At 30.9% G+C, this 15,356-nt stretch overlaps 2 protein-coding genes across 4 annotated transcripts in view; both read right to left on the reverse strand.

Annotated features, from left to right (window-relative positions):
- Positions 1-340: 340 nt before the first annotated feature.
- Positions 341-3,138, reverse strand: LOC119677756 (putative fatty acyl-CoA reductase CG5065). The gene is made up of 4 exons (XM_038089242.1): positions 2,902-3,138; positions 864-1,088; positions 640-803; positions 341-573 (listed from the first exon to the last, which is right to left on the reverse strand). The coding sequence occupies exons 1-4, from the start codon at positions 2,945-2,947 to the stop codon at positions 379-381; spliced, it is 630 nt and encodes a 209-aa protein (XP_037945170.1). The 5' UTR covers positions 2,948-3,138; the 3' UTR covers positions 341-378.
- A 2,506-nt stretch (positions 3,139-5,644) lies between these two features.
- The window catches only part of LOC119677755 (solute carrier family 22 member 3-like), a 14,183-nt gene continuing 4,471 nt past the window's right edge, over positions 5,645-15,356 (reverse strand). For 2 of the 3 annotated variants that reach the window (XM_038089239.1, XM_038089240.1), the window contains exons 2-6: positions 11,948-12,587; positions 11,739-11,893; positions 6,527-7,030; positions 6,317-6,460; positions 5,650-6,250 (exon numbers count right to left, since the gene is read on the reverse strand). In XM_038089239.1, the coding sequence (XP_037945167.1) occupies positions 5,859-6,250; positions 6,317-6,460; positions 6,527-7,030; positions 11,739-11,893; positions 11,948-12,489 (1,737 nt within the window). In that variant the 5' untranslated portion in view covers positions 12,490-12,587 and the 3' untranslated portion in view covers positions 5,650-5,858. Of the gene's footprint in view, positions 6,251-6,316; positions 6,461-6,526; positions 7,031-11,738; positions 11,894-11,947; positions 12,588-15,356 lie in introns of those variants that run through there. The other variant, XM_038089241.1, reaches the window with a different exon arrangement.

Consider the following 15,356-nt stretch of genomic DNA (forward strand, 5'->3'; position numbering starts at 1 on the left):
ATATTGAGGAAAAAATAGATTGCTTAAAACTTGAACAACTAAAGTTTCATTCAGCTTTGACTCATTCGGTAAAAATACACGAAGTCATTGCATTATAAGCCTAGCACTTGTAGGTGATACCTTACCATATATATGGACTAATAAAACCAATTAATATATCCAAAGATCACTGATGACAAGTATTTGGCAATTCTCGAAACAGTTGTATGGTTAGCCAAATATTTCAGTTAAATAAGAAAATATCATTTTGTTATTGTAAGATTACCGAATATCTTAATGATTTAATAATCCAAATAAGTAGAAAATAAAAAAAGCAAAACAACATTCCATTTTTGTCGCACAATGTACCTAATTAATGAAATAATAATTTCTTTCAGTTCAGTTTAGCTTCAGATACATATCTATGACTTTTACCTTAATATAGTTAGCTAAACTATTGAAATATGCGTCTGGTATTCTTTTAGTGCAATTAACAAAGTCTTTCCAATTCACCGGCGGTAGCGTGGGATAAATCATTTCATCAACAAATTTGCGTCCGGGATTACAGTATGCAGTCGATACATAAACAAAACTCTGTAAAGAGAACATTCTCTATAAACATATTTAGTCCAAACAATAAATAGTCAAAACAATAGTGACCTTAAGTTGTGGCATTTGTTTGCAAAGCTCCAATAGGTGCCACGTGCCGATTGCATTTACTTGTGCAGCAACTTTGAGCCGCTCATTGAAGCGTACTGTAGCTGCACTGTGAAAGATGACATTAACCTGTGTACAAAGTATCTTCTTATCTGTATTGCTCAAGCCTAGACAAAGCCAACAAATAGGTTAGATATTTAGCAGCAGGTAAGACGTACTCCACTCACCAAAGTCGTCACTCTCTATATTGCCTTTAAGACACACAAGTTTTTCCAAACGTTTTGGCACATTCAAGCGTATGCGCTCAAAGATTTTGTGTTGCTGAAACTCATGAAACCGCGCATTCACACTTTTCCCATTTTTCTCGCGTATGAGTATGTAGATACATCTGACTTGTGGAAAACTCCAAAGCAACTTCTCCAAGAGGGTTTTGCCCACAAAACCAGTTGCACCTGAAAGTTGTTCAATTTACATTGTTTACATATAGAGTTGGTGATGTTGACTATACTCTATCATAATGGATATCACATATTAGTGGTTTGGGTAAGTAATGTGTAGAAAATATTGTTAGTTGCAGGTAAAGTTTTATTTTGGGTTTAATAGCGAGGTCTTCATATCAATTCCTTTTGTAATTCTTTGATTTGAATTTTAATTTTGTTCACTTACACCAACATTTTGGTGTATTTTTGTTGTTCTTTCGAAACACGAAATCGTTTAGTTGGTGGGTTAAACTGGTTCAGGGGCATAGCCAAGGGTCGGATGTTATATATATATAAATAGAAATATATGAAATATAGATAAATAGCTCCGCTATAGACATGGGCATGTTTATGTGCGAACAATTTTATGCAGTAATTTAAAATAGAATAAACAGAATACACATCAATGATTTTTTAATTATAATATTTATTGTAAAAATAATATATATATATAAATATGTGTCGTCTGTTATACATTGAACATCTAATCTTAATGCAAGATCTGTGTAATTTGTATTCTATTTTAGTCGTCATTTCTACTTCTCTTGCAAATCCAAATGTTGGGTATATTTTGCAGTTTGTGATATTTGATTAAACAATAACTTGTCAATCCCGTACTCATTACAACAGGGATTCTAAATTCAGCAACATATTAGTTGCAGATATATTACTTTTACCTCAATGGTTGTATTTGGCAAAACTTATTTCGATGGGTTTCAGATATGGTGACAATCCGGTTAAATCATCACCTTACACATATTAGGACATTGCCATCTTTCTTTTATTAGTTAGATATGTCGTAATATGTGCAAGGTGATGATCATGTTAACGGGTTCCGGGTCCAACCGAAATGATCATGTTTGTACATAAATATTTTTTTTCATGTTCACAACTGTGTCTAGCGGGTGTTATTTTAGCGAATTATATTTCATATATTTCCGTCATCATGGACGGATTTCATAAAGAATTTCTAATTGCATTTCAGCGTCATCATGAAGTATATATAACGAATTATTCGATAAAATCAAAAACATGAAAACATTTACAAACTTTAAAAACTTATACATCTTATTGTTGTATCGATTATAACACAACAATCGGTTGATTGTTGTATTGTAGTAGATACTAACAACTATGTGATGGATAGCATTTCTATTTAGAGAGTGTAAACTGCAGCTTTTGATGACTTATTGTTAACAATGAATAACCTTCGACTTATGTTTATAGTGATCATATAGCATTTCAAATGGTATATCCTAATATTAGAACAAAATAATTATGCGTAATACGATAACTATCCGAATCACTTTATTCTATTTAAGGTTAATTTTACAGAGATATTAAAACTCGAATACTTTTCAAAAAATGTCTCTGATGACAGATACGAACATCCATATAATTTATTCGCTTGGAAAAACATTAAAATTAGTAGATAATGGGCGATATCCACAACAGCTGTATGTACTTGATTCAAAAAATTTTATGGTGAAAATTTGAAAATGTGCTCACTTTTCTATTTGGAATAGATTTCTTGCTGTAGAATCTACAGTTCTTTATTAATAAAACATATACGAGTATTATATTGAAATTTAAAATATCTTGAATGCATGTAGTTCACCTTATGTTCGTTTTTTTACCTATAAAGAAGTTGTTGGTTATATTATTTAAGTAATGTGTAGTTTAGTGTTTTGTTTTTAATTTTTTATTTTTTATTTAAAATATTTGTTCGCTTTTCACTTCTAATGATTTAGAGATCATATTGCACCGTCTTAGCACATTCACTCACCAGTTACAAATATAACAGCATCATCGTAAAAATCTTTCTGCAACATTATGCCGACGTAAATTGGAATAAATTTATTAAATTATATAAATATATTTTGTTACAAATTCAGATTCACTTTCAGCATCACTTTCATTTGTTTCGTGACGAGTGTCCACTATTGCATCGCAGCTCAGACTAATTCATGAATTTCTTCGAAAGAAAGTGAAAAGCATTTGCAAGTGAAATGGCAGCAGGCAGTAGGCAATAATCTTCCAATTCATTGCTCTGAAGCAATGAGATGTCAGGTCTATGTATGCACATAGATGATTTCAATCCTAGTGAAACAAGTTTTAAGAGAGAGCTAAAGAGTAATGTTATTAAACTTATAAACTACAAGTATACAAGCATAATATTATCCAAGCATAGATAATAATATACATATAGGTATAATTTAATCTAAGGCAATTTTGCTAATAATAAAAATAAAAAAATAACTAAAATAAAAAATATTGTAAAGATTTTTGAAATTTTTTGTATATATATATGTATTCATATATATATTTAAATAAATAAAATTAATATATTATATGAACAAAGTACTAGTGTTGCTGAAAAGCTACGCTTTCTTTGTATGGTGACAAAGAAGCTTTATTTAAAATGTAGAGAGTTTTTCGATAGCAAAGAAAGAAATAAAGGACAAACACAAAAATTTATTTTAATTTTTATTGAAATTTGGCTGACCGTACAACGCTGTTTCGAGTATTGCCAAGTACTCTTCATCACTGGTCTTAGAAGTAGCTTTGAAAAAATAAAGAATAGGCGATTTATTTCTTTCTTTGCTATTCGAAAAACCCTCTAAATTAATATATTATTTAATTAATAAAGTATTCATATTACATTTGAGTAAAATTATCAATGGAAACATACCTTCAGGGAGTCTTGTCGGAAGTACCAATTCAATCTAAAGCAATGCTTAATATTTCGGGATCGGCATGCATTTAAATAGAAATTAACCTAGACTTGGTTTTTAAGTCTAAGATTTGATTCAAATCGTAATAATATTCTCTTATACAATTTCTCTTATAGCACTAATTTGGATACACGGAATACAGTTGTGGGCCACATTTTACATTGATGTAAAACTACTGTAAGTCTGGCACTTGCTGTCCAAACAAATTATATACGGACTATAAACAAAAAAAAAAAAAAAAGAATTCGAATGTTTCCTAAGACCACTGATGATGAGTACTTGGCAATACTCGAAACAGAGTAGTATGATCAGCAAAATTTCAATAAATTAACTAAATGTTTGTGTTTGTCCTTTCTTTCTTTGCTATTCGAAACCCTCTAAATTTAAAAAATAAAAATAGCTTCTTTGTCATTATAAGAAACCGTAGCTTTATTTATTTAATGTTACTAGACTATTAAGAACAGTAATTTTTAAAGTGTATCAATCCAATAATCTACTTTTACTCTTTTACTCTTACTCTTTAATTTACTTTAAACTCTTCTGAACTGTATTATTGATCCACGAATTGTTTTATGTTACTATCGACTGAAACTCAAGTTCTTTCACTTATAGTATCAATCAGATGTGATTTTTGAAATTTTATTTACTTTTTTGACGAATTTCATTTTTAGTATTTTTAAAATATCTTCACGAACTCTGTGAACAATAAGCACCTCCACAGTTGATTGTCGCCATTCTAATATATCATATCTAATTATATAAACCAGACACAAGTCTAAAATCTACAGTCATTATGTTAACAATATTTAAATTTATTAATTCGAGATTAGTTTTTAAGTAGAAATTTTAATTTTTAATATTATTTATACATTGTGACCGAAAAGTTTTCGGGAAATTTTAAATAAAACGCAAAATTCTTAACCTTCATCAATATTTATTTTATCTCCCTTCAAAAATACGCTCCATTAGAAGCGATACACAATGCCAACGTTTCTTCCAATCATCAAACATTTTTATAGGCGCTTTCCGGTATGGCTTTGAGTTCCCTCTGCGAATTCTGTTTTACGTCTTCTATGGATTCAAAACGCGTTCCTCTGAGTGGTAATTTGAGGTTGGGAAACAGGAAAAAGTCACACGGTGCAAGATCAGGTGAATACGGTGGCTGTTCGATGGTATTTATTGAATGTTTGGCCTTAAAATCGTTGATAATGTTGAACAAATTGAGGTGAATCGGAACAAGCCGGGCGTTGACACGTCGCATACACAAATTGTCCACCAAAATCAAACGAGCCATCTCACGACCGATGCCTAGCTCTCGTGCTATCTCTCTAACACTCACATGAGGATTTTTGAACACGATTTCCTTTGCCTTTTCAATGTTTTCGTCGGTGGTAGAGGTCGAAGGTCGTCCAGAACGCGGCATGTCTTCGACGGTCGTACGACAGTCCTGAAAGGCTTTGTACCACTCATAAACTTGAGTTTTCGATAAAACTGATTCCCCATAAGCCTTTTGTAGCATTCGCAACGATTCTGCACACGAAATTTCGTTCGAAAAACAAAATTTGATGCAAACTCTTTGTTCAATATTTTTTTCCATTGTTTTTTTCGCAACGCACTACTGAGGTGAACTGGTTTCAACAGCTGCCGTAAACGAACTGTCCGACAGATCGCGCTCATTTTTGGCATAGTAATTAAGGACAGTGCTGCCAAACTACATAAACTTAAAATATCGAAAAATATACAGCGCGCGAATTTTAAATGAGAATTTCCGAAAACCTTTCGGTCACAATGTATTATGTACATTTTACTTAATTATTAGAAAGTGAGTTGGAGTACTTTAATTGTACTTCTATTATTCGTATGTACACTTAAGGATATAATTAAAATTTACGAAAAGCTTAATTGGTAATATCTCTTCTTAACTAATCACAGTAAAGTATATATATAAAAAACTAACAAAATATTAATCAAAAATTTTTTAAGCAGTTTGCCGGCTTAGTTTTAAGTTTTACAATCGCGTATTGTTTACATCACCTTCCACAGTCCAAACAGGTGCGGTTAGTGGTGATTGCTCCTTTTGAGAGGCTGGTACGTTATATGGGACAGTAGGTCTTACACGAGGTGTAAGCATTAAGCAAGTGCATATGCCGCCCAGAATGCTTAACCAACAGTAGGCGCTAAGAGAGAGCGCGACATCGATTTTCTTAAGTACATTTATGAAAGGTGCCGAAAGCAACCATATTCGTGCCCATGTCACTACAGAGAATACATAGGGCACTTTTTTATTGAGTGGCATTACCTCAGCCATACACGCTAAAATCATAGATTGAGCGCATGACACGCCAGCTTTTGGTATAGTAGCTATGATCATCCATAAGGTCACTTTAAGTTTTGGATCCACTGAAATAATTATAAAAAAAATAAAAGTATTCCCAATTTTAAACTAAACTACACCGTATTACTTACTTTCGTCAGCATGACTGAAAGTCCACCCAAGACAACCAATTAAACCTGCCAAAATGTTAAAACCACCAGCCCATTGCCATTTCCATTTATTATATTTGAGTGTGAAATGTAGGGCTAGGAAGCACCCTATTATTTCAGAGAAACCTGGTATGATAAATAATTACTCAAACTAGTACTATATGTTTTCGTATATAATGAAAGATGGCTTACCCATGGCAATTGTATTTGGCACTAAATAATCTCTACCGAATGATCGGATATTAAGCAACATTCCCATGAAATTGATTATGAACGCTGCCAGTGCTAAATGTGCAGCTATCATATGAATTTTAGAACGCGGACCACTCCAGAGTTGTAGCCAGGTTGCAGGTGCTGGCTGTGATTTTAATGTGTCTCTCAGTTTCTCTAATTGTTGACGAAAATCAGGGGGAATTTTGAACGTACGATCATTAATTTCTGCTCCTTCACGCACGATTTGTTCGACCCGATCGATGTCACGTTCGTCACCATTTTTGAGTAGCCAACGTGGTGATTCCGGTGTCCATAATAAAAGTAACATTAATAAGAGGGTGGGAAATGTTATTCCCAAGTAAATATTAGTCCAATGATTAAAAAATGAGGATAGCCCAGGAAGCAATATAACACCAATCGACCAGAATGTGTCGTACAATATAATGGCACCAATGCGATAGAGACCTGCAGTTATATCCACAACTAAAATGAGACATTGTATAATTAAGGATAATTAGCATGTTTTAAGAAATTTTTAACAACTTAAGAAAAATAAGATTTTTGTTTGGAAAATGAATAATTAAATACATTAAATAATTTTGTGAGTGATCTGGAAGTAAACATTATTATTTATTTTTTTCTTGCTCTACTTTGCTAAGAACGATGTAATGCAATACCTCTTTACCCATTTTAGATGGATTATAATAAAACATTTAAAAGAGCTGGTCAAATATTTATAAAAACTATATCATATGTTTGACTCATATCAGAGAATACAGGTAGATTTACCTTACTGAATTAGAATCAATTTCCTTCTTATATTAAGCACATTAAGCCAATTACATAGAAGTACATGAGCTCTAAAATTAAGGTTTTAATATGGAAGAAATTAAAAAAAATGCATACTGAATGGAAATTTTCAAAAAATTCTTTTCAAATTATTTTAAATTTGACAGACACAATAGAACACTATAAGCTTTTCCGCAAATTCCTTTTATAGATATTCTTTAGTTAATGTGTTGGATAGAGTTTTTGACACCGTTTAATTCTATTAATATTAAAAAAATATTCTATACGATTTTTTCTTAAATCAAAGAATAATTTTTAATTGATAAAAAATCTGAAGTAAAAAAATATAAGCTTACAGATTAGTTCCTATTTTTGTTTTTATTATTATGGGTATAGTAGCCTATAGTCTACATATCTATCGACGACAACGTCATACAATATATGAACAAAATTTTAAAATATTTATAAATATTTAATTTATTGTTTATTGTTTATTATTTATTCTTTAAAACTAAAATTATAAACACATTCCTTCTATACTTTCAAGTACGAGTACTGCGTCCTGAGGTAGAACTTAAACAAACTTCGAAACCTCGGCGTTTGTTATATAGACTACTATATAATAATAAAAACAAAATGAATACTAATCTATATGCTTTTATTTGTCATCCACATCAGTCTTTTTTCTTCTTTTTATCAATTAAATATAATTCAAGAAATTACTCCAAAGAGTAATTTGTTGCAGATTAATCATATGGTATATGCAATAAAATGAGGCCACATGGATGGCAGTAATTTATGTTCTGTACTCTACTGTATCTTCTATGATAGATTTGTACTCTTACAAGAGAGAAAAAAATTAGCAGATCATAGTAAATAAAATAAAATAAAATGCTTTAATAAAACTTAGAGTTATTTATCTAGAATTTATGGTTTCAATTGAAACTTATGAAATAAATTTATTTCTGTCTGAATGTAATATTACCAATATTTTTGCTAAGTTTGATCTTAGAAGTGGGATGAGACATCGAAAGATTTATTTATTTTATCGTTTATATATCGACAATAGAAATAACTATGTATATATTTTCTATAGTAGTTCTAATTTAATGGGCGTTGGTCGTATACTGATCACCTTGTCTATGTACGAACCAACGCTATTCCTCTGGCACCACAACGGGTCATTATTTGAGCTCAAATGGGCTTTCTTGGTACACAAGGCCGCCACTCTAACCTTATCTAACCTAACCTAATTCAATACGGTTTAAAATTTTAAACAATGATTTTGAATAAAGATTATATGAAATTTTTCAATATGTTTGTAACGTAATGAAGAAGACGTCTCATATTATATGCATTTTGGATCAACATTATAAGCAGAATCAATGTAGTGATATCCTTCATGTCAATCTGTTAGTCTATAATATTATTCATTTGGATTCCGATAATGAATCCAACACCCAAACAAAATAACTACGCAGAATGAAGTAACATCTATAAATATGTGTCTGTGTTTGTATGTCCCTTAGTTTAGAAATCACGCATTCCTTCTCTTTTTCTTAAACAACAAAAAGTTAAGTTTAACTTTTTATTCAGTTGGTTTATGCTCTTTTGAGGTATCCACTTAATTTTTAATTCTTAATAATAATGCGCCTGAACTTTCACTTATGTGGAAGCAATATATTGAACAGCTGTTTTCCGATAGCACAATAGAACCAATACATAATATAAGAAATTTAATAAGTACATATGTCTGGACCAATGATAAGCAAATCAGAGATCTTAAAGGCAATAAAATCTTTAAAAAATAATAAGGCTACTGGACCCGATAATCTCCATACGGAAATAATAAAATTGTTTGAAGACGAAAGTATCGAATATTTAGAAAAGATAGTCAATAATATATACAACACTGGTATATACCCAGATGACTGGCTGCAATCGACGTTTATAGCGATACCCAAAAGCAATGCCAGATGCCAGAAAATGTGATGAGTTCCGCTTAATATATCTAATGAATCAAAGTCTCAAATTATTTCTTAAAATACTACACGCAAGAATATACAAAAAATGTGAAATGGTAGTGGGTCGTACACAATTTGGTTTTAGAGATGCTATGGGAAGCTATATTCTGCCATGAGAAGCTATATTCTGCCTGCAAGTTCTGGTTCAAAACTACAAAGCTGTGCAAAAAGATGTCTATATGTGCTTCATAGATTACTAGAAAGTATTTGATAAAGTAAAACATCAAAAACTAATTGAAATACTCAGAAGTATTGACATTAACGAGAAAGATATTCAGTGTATTTCAAATCTGTATTGGAATCAGATGGCAAGCGTCCGTTTTGGTGACGTAATAACAGAACAAATACCAATAAAAAGAGGCTTGAGACAGAGGTGTATACTATCACCACTTCTATTTAATATATATGCACGGCCAATATATTAATAATATAAGATACACCGATGATACCACGATAATAGCGGACAATATTCATGACTTACAGGAGCTCATAATAGCATTGAGTGAAAAAAGCAAAATGTATGGCTTAAATATAAACATAAAAAAGGCAAAACTTATGGTAGTCAGTAGGAAGCAAAGCTATGATCCCACTATAAGAATTGTAATTGATAATCAGTATATTGAGAGTGTTTCACCATTTAAGTATCTGGGATGTTCCTTGAATGAAATTTGGGACCCATATCAAGAAATCAAATGTGGAATTGAAATGGCCAGTAGTAGCTTCATGCGGTACAAAAAAATATTAAACAATCCCGAATTTAGTCTACTGCTTAGAATGAGATATATGAAATGTTACGTATGGTCAGTCTTACCCTATGGAGTAGAAACGTGGATTCTTAAAACAACCGCAATGAATAAATTAGAGGCTTTCGAAATGTGGTGTTATCGCCGCCTATTGAAAATATCTTGGACTGATAGAGTTACCAATAAAGAAGTGCTCAAAAAATTGCAGCAAGAAAGAGAACTGCTTAAAACCATGAAAAAAAGGAAAGTAGCATACTTGGGACACATAATACGTGCACCCAAATACAAAGTATTGCAACTTATACTTCAAGGCCGTATAGAAGGTCACAGAGGCGTTGGGCGGAAACAACTTTCATGGTTATGGAATATCCGCACCTGGACAGGACTTCGAACTATTGGCAAACTGATAGCGATAGTAAACAACATATCGTGAAACGCTTTTTGAAACCTGTATAGATTGTAGTTCAGTTTAATTTTTACCTGTTATGATTAATTATAAGTATTATTAAAGAAAAATTGTAGTGCTAAAAATTTGAATTGAAATTATGTACAAAAAAATGCGACCGCTGACACTCAAAGTGAGTAGGCAGTCTAAGAAGAAGAATAATAATGCAAATAAAATTACTTTTTATTTCGAGACATCCAATACCTATAAAATTCGTGTTTGATACAGAATGAAATATTTCTCATATCTAAAGATATTGTTTGCAATTCGTCAGTCTCTAAAAATATTTATATAAATCATATGATTTCAGACTGTTGATAAATAGAAAAAAAGACATAGTGAGACCTGAATTAGTGGCAGATCAGTCAAATGTCAATTAAGTAAAAAAGATGTTGCTTTCGTTTTGTACGCTGATATCGAGGCACTTGGATATAACTGACGATTTTTGTAAAAACAACTAAAAGTGTCTTTAATAAGGTTTTAGTTAAGCTTAACAAAATATGGCAACCAATCAGTCCAAGATGTTTACTTTTAGTCATATATATGGTAATGTACTATGATAGACCTATAGACCTTAATCTTCAATGTTTTTGCGTGTACTAACGAAATACTTATGGAAACTTAAAGAAGATTTAGATATCAAAATTTTGTTCTTCCGTTAACGATCCTGAGAGTTTGTGATTTTTTAGTTCATATGATAAACATGAATAATAATAGATGTCTTTCTATTATAAAAATAATAATATGTGCTGGGTCATTCTTATTTTATCGTCATCATACATAGAAATCAATCTAGACATATATATGTATATGTATATGTACTCTTCTTTACTTCAAAAAATACATTTGATGTCTGCTAGAGAATGTTAAAAGCATATACATATTGTTCAGTACGAAAGAGTAGTTATGAATATAATTGGAATTGGGTAGCGAATCTTTTAGAGGGCGAAGCCACCAACATTTTTTATAATTTCTTTATACAAATAACATGTGAAATGGTTTGTTGATTGATTATTGATTAACAGATTATTGAATTGTTGGAGATATAAAGTTTTATGATTGAGTATTTGAGTTCTAAAGATAACTAAAATTAATTTTATTTTCCATATATGAGCGACACACTAACTAATGTAATTAATTTTTAGTTTTACTATTTATTTATATAAAGGATATTAAAGATTTCAACTTACAAATAGCTTGCCCAGAGGTGAACATGATGGCACAACACACTGCCGAAAGACAGCGAAAAGCACAATGTAAACTGAAATCCCGTGCATAACCGGTAACAACTCCACAAATTATTTGAGCCACCATGCCAATCAAATAAACATTTCTTGGACTAACACTGTAAAAAATAATATGATTGTATAGGTTTTCAAGTATTCAATGTAGCACTTACCGTAACATTAATTTTGTGCCCACCACGCCACCAACAAGCACACCAAACAGATGCCAATATTGAGTCCAAGCCACAAAAATATCACGAAGGCAAACCAAATCAAATTCCATTATTAGGGACTGAAAGTCAAAATTATATAAAAAATTGGTACACTCCTCTTTTCCAACAACTGTACCGCTGTTTGAACTCTCCAGTACATAACATTGATTGTCTGTAATAGTTTCATTAGGGTTTAAATAATCAGCATTGCATTCAAATTCTGTGCCAGGATACATTTCGGGTGCTGTGAAAATAATGCAAGCCATGAACCACGAAGCAGGAATTTTGCAGAGAAATATTATAAGAACAGTGCGTAGTTGCCATATACCGAAATCACCTGTAATAGTACCAATAATATCGGGCGGTGGTGGCGATTTGGATGCATCCATTGCTGGACGTGGTATGTGCCTATTTGAGATGTAAACATTTGAAGATGTATTGTCTTGTAGTCTTTGCAGATTTGGGGAGGTTGAATTTCTGTTTCCATTGTTGACGAGTGACATAGTGTGTCAAGTGTATTTGATAAAAAAGTTAAACGGAAGGTTTTGCACAGTTTATTTCTTCTGATGTAAACAACATAACATATATGTTTTTCGTAATTCTGTAATTAAAATAATGAATGGAAATTATATTAACAAATTTAAAGAAATTATATTTTTTTTTGAAGCAAATCTGTTTATAAGTATCTATAAACATTGTCACAGTATCTTATACTTCTCTCCAATCAAAGAATTTATGAAAATAATTGCTTTGAGTGAATTAAAAAAATATTTTAAAAAAATCAGTGAACTTTTTTATGACGTATATTCACCATCAAATAACTTTAATTGAAACAATTAACAAGAATAAAATATAATAAATAAAAGCAGTTGTCGATTACTGGTTAATTATTGTCTTGCACCATTACGTTTTTTATGCTCAATCAGCAAAGCCTTGGATATTTTCAAACAAATTAGTGACGATCTATTAATATTTTATGCTATTTCTAGTCTCCAGAGATAAAACACGACATTAAAATTTTGTAGAAGACTTAAAGTTTCTTCTTGCCTTCTTTCTTCTTCTAGATGTTATTTATAAACTGTTCTGTTAAATTGGCAATAAGTATTTCAGATGATGTCCAAAATAATCCAATAATAATAAAAATACTTTCTAGAAGATCGCTAAAGGGGTGTGTCTTCTTAGTTTAGTTTTATGCATCTGTTTATTACTAGTGAGTTTGGAGTTTAATCAAAAAAATATAACCAAAAATATATTAATAAAAAAAAATTTTATCCATATATGTTATATTTTCCTATTCAGTATTGAATCAGTTTTATAAGTTATACTCCTTCTGCTCAAAAAGTACAGATTTTGTAAATAAAACACACAAACTTAAATTTTATTCCAAATTTATTTTATCTCCTTCAAAATATGCTCCTTCTGAAGCGATACACATATGCCAACGCTTAACCCAATCTTCCATACACTTTTCATAGGCCCGTGCATGTATGGCTTTTAGTTCCTTCATCGAATTCTCTTTTACCGATTCAATTGACTCAAAACGCTTACCACGAAGGGGCAATTTGAGATTCGGGAACAGGAAAAAGTCGCACGGCACCAGATCTGGCGAATATGGTGTCTTAGCGATGATAGTGGTGCCGTGTTTGGTCAAAAAAACGCGTACAACAAGAATTTTCTATAGTAAAAATCGCTAAATGCACTTGAGGTAGTCTCACATTAACAGCTGCTATATATCCATATAGTCAAGAATCATATGTCAAGAAAGGGTGTACCAACAACATAAAATTTTTTGAAAAAGGTCTATTACTTAAGGAGTAGTTAACAAACAACAAAATCCGGATACGTTTTGAGCAGAATAATATGATATGAGTCAGAATGATATGAGTCACTTGGAATTTCCAATGTGGAACTATGATAAAATTATGTATTTAATTTTTTGAAAATATAAGTTCTTCATATATTTTAGTTTGAACGAGTTATTCAGGTACAAAATGGTTGGTATTCCAACTAAGGAAAGTATAGCTTATATTATAGATTTATTTGTTTTTGTGCAGCCATAAGTAAATGGAACAAAGCAGGTAATTGTGTAAAATCCAATAGCAAACCAATAGCATTATAAAAATTAATATAAGAAGAGTGTCACGGGTTGGGTATTCCTGGTCTGAATATAATTTCACTACTCATTAGTACGTTTTTAGATCAATTTATTTGAAGGAAAGTACCACTTTAGAGTAGCTATCGAGAGCAAAGAAAGGTAACATTAAAACGTTAAAATAGTTTTTTATAGATAATAGTAATAACATGTTGTTTTATAATTTTAAGTTATTCTATCCGCGATAGAAGGTTGCAACCGTGCACTACGTGATTAGAACTAATCAAAGAGTCTTCTTTGTATAAGTATATATAAAAAGATCATCAATTAACGAGATTTTTTTATAAAGCCAATATATTTGACGAATTTTCATGCAAAGACTTATATCGGAATAGCATTTATTAATACGTATTTATTCAAAATACACGGTAAAAAATTTTAGAATCATATACTATAACTCCATGAAACCTTTTCGAAAAAATTATGAAGTAATAAAGCAAGTGTTCGATAGTTTCAAGTTGGAACTATAACGTCAGCTCCTAGATTGTTTGATTTCCCACCAGTAGAGAGTTTTAAGAGAAGTATTTAAAGTCAATACTTTTGGCTTTGAAAGAAAACGTCAGGAGGGCCAATGTCAGAAGAACTTTGTAAGATGGTTTTTAAGGTGTTTGTGTAACTTTGTATTGATTGAAATATTCATTCGTTTATTGCTTTCTAAAATCCGACACATACAACAGCAGTTTATCATATTTTTTGCTTATTTCAGCTAAATGTAATATACATGGCAAATATAAGAAAACAGTTATAAACATACTATATAAGGTATAAATTTACTTAAACTATATATATCCTATCCTCAGTTTTATTTTCGAGCTATATCTTTTATTAAGAGAAGCACATAACTATACTTTATATATTTTAATTAATTAAAATTTTAAAAAGTTATCAGTAGTGCCAAGGTCCATAATTTATAAGTCCATTTTAATTGTCCTATACACAAAAGACAATTATATTTAATATTGCACATAATCAAAACAAATATGATTGTATTTTTTTTTATATACTCGTACAACACATGTTTTCTAAGAACTACAGAAATATTTAGACTGTAAAGAATGACTGTAAGAAATTGAATAAAAACTCACATATCAAAGAATTTGTTTACATGATTGGATTTTAATTGGTAAATCTGATATTGCAAAATCAATTAAAGCTTTTTTCATACGTTCAAGATCATATTCATTACACCCTACATTACACATTACACTTATTCAGTTG

Source organism: Teleopsis dalmanni, chromosome 2 (assembly GCF_002237135.1).
Source record: "Teleopsis dalmanni isolate 2A chromosome 2, ASM223713v2, whole genome shotgun sequence".
Classification (NCBI taxonomy): Eukaryota; Metazoa; Arthropoda; class Insecta; order Diptera; family Diopsidae; genus Teleopsis; species Teleopsis dalmanni.

Bases quoted from the DNA above. Each gene is read 5' to 3' on its own strand.
- LOC119677756 (XM_038089242.1), bottom strand. From the start codon at position 2,947: ATGTTGCAGAAAGATTTTTACGATGATGCTGTTATATTTGTAACTG. The intron at 1,089-2,901 runs GTGAGTGAATGT...AACAACTTTCAG, and splicing joins TGCTGTTATATTTGTAACTG to GTGCAACTGGTTTTGTGGGC. The intron at 804-863 runs GTGAGTGGAGTA...GGCTTTGTCTAG, and splicing joins TATAGAGAGTGACGACTTTG to GCTTGAGCAATACAGATAAG.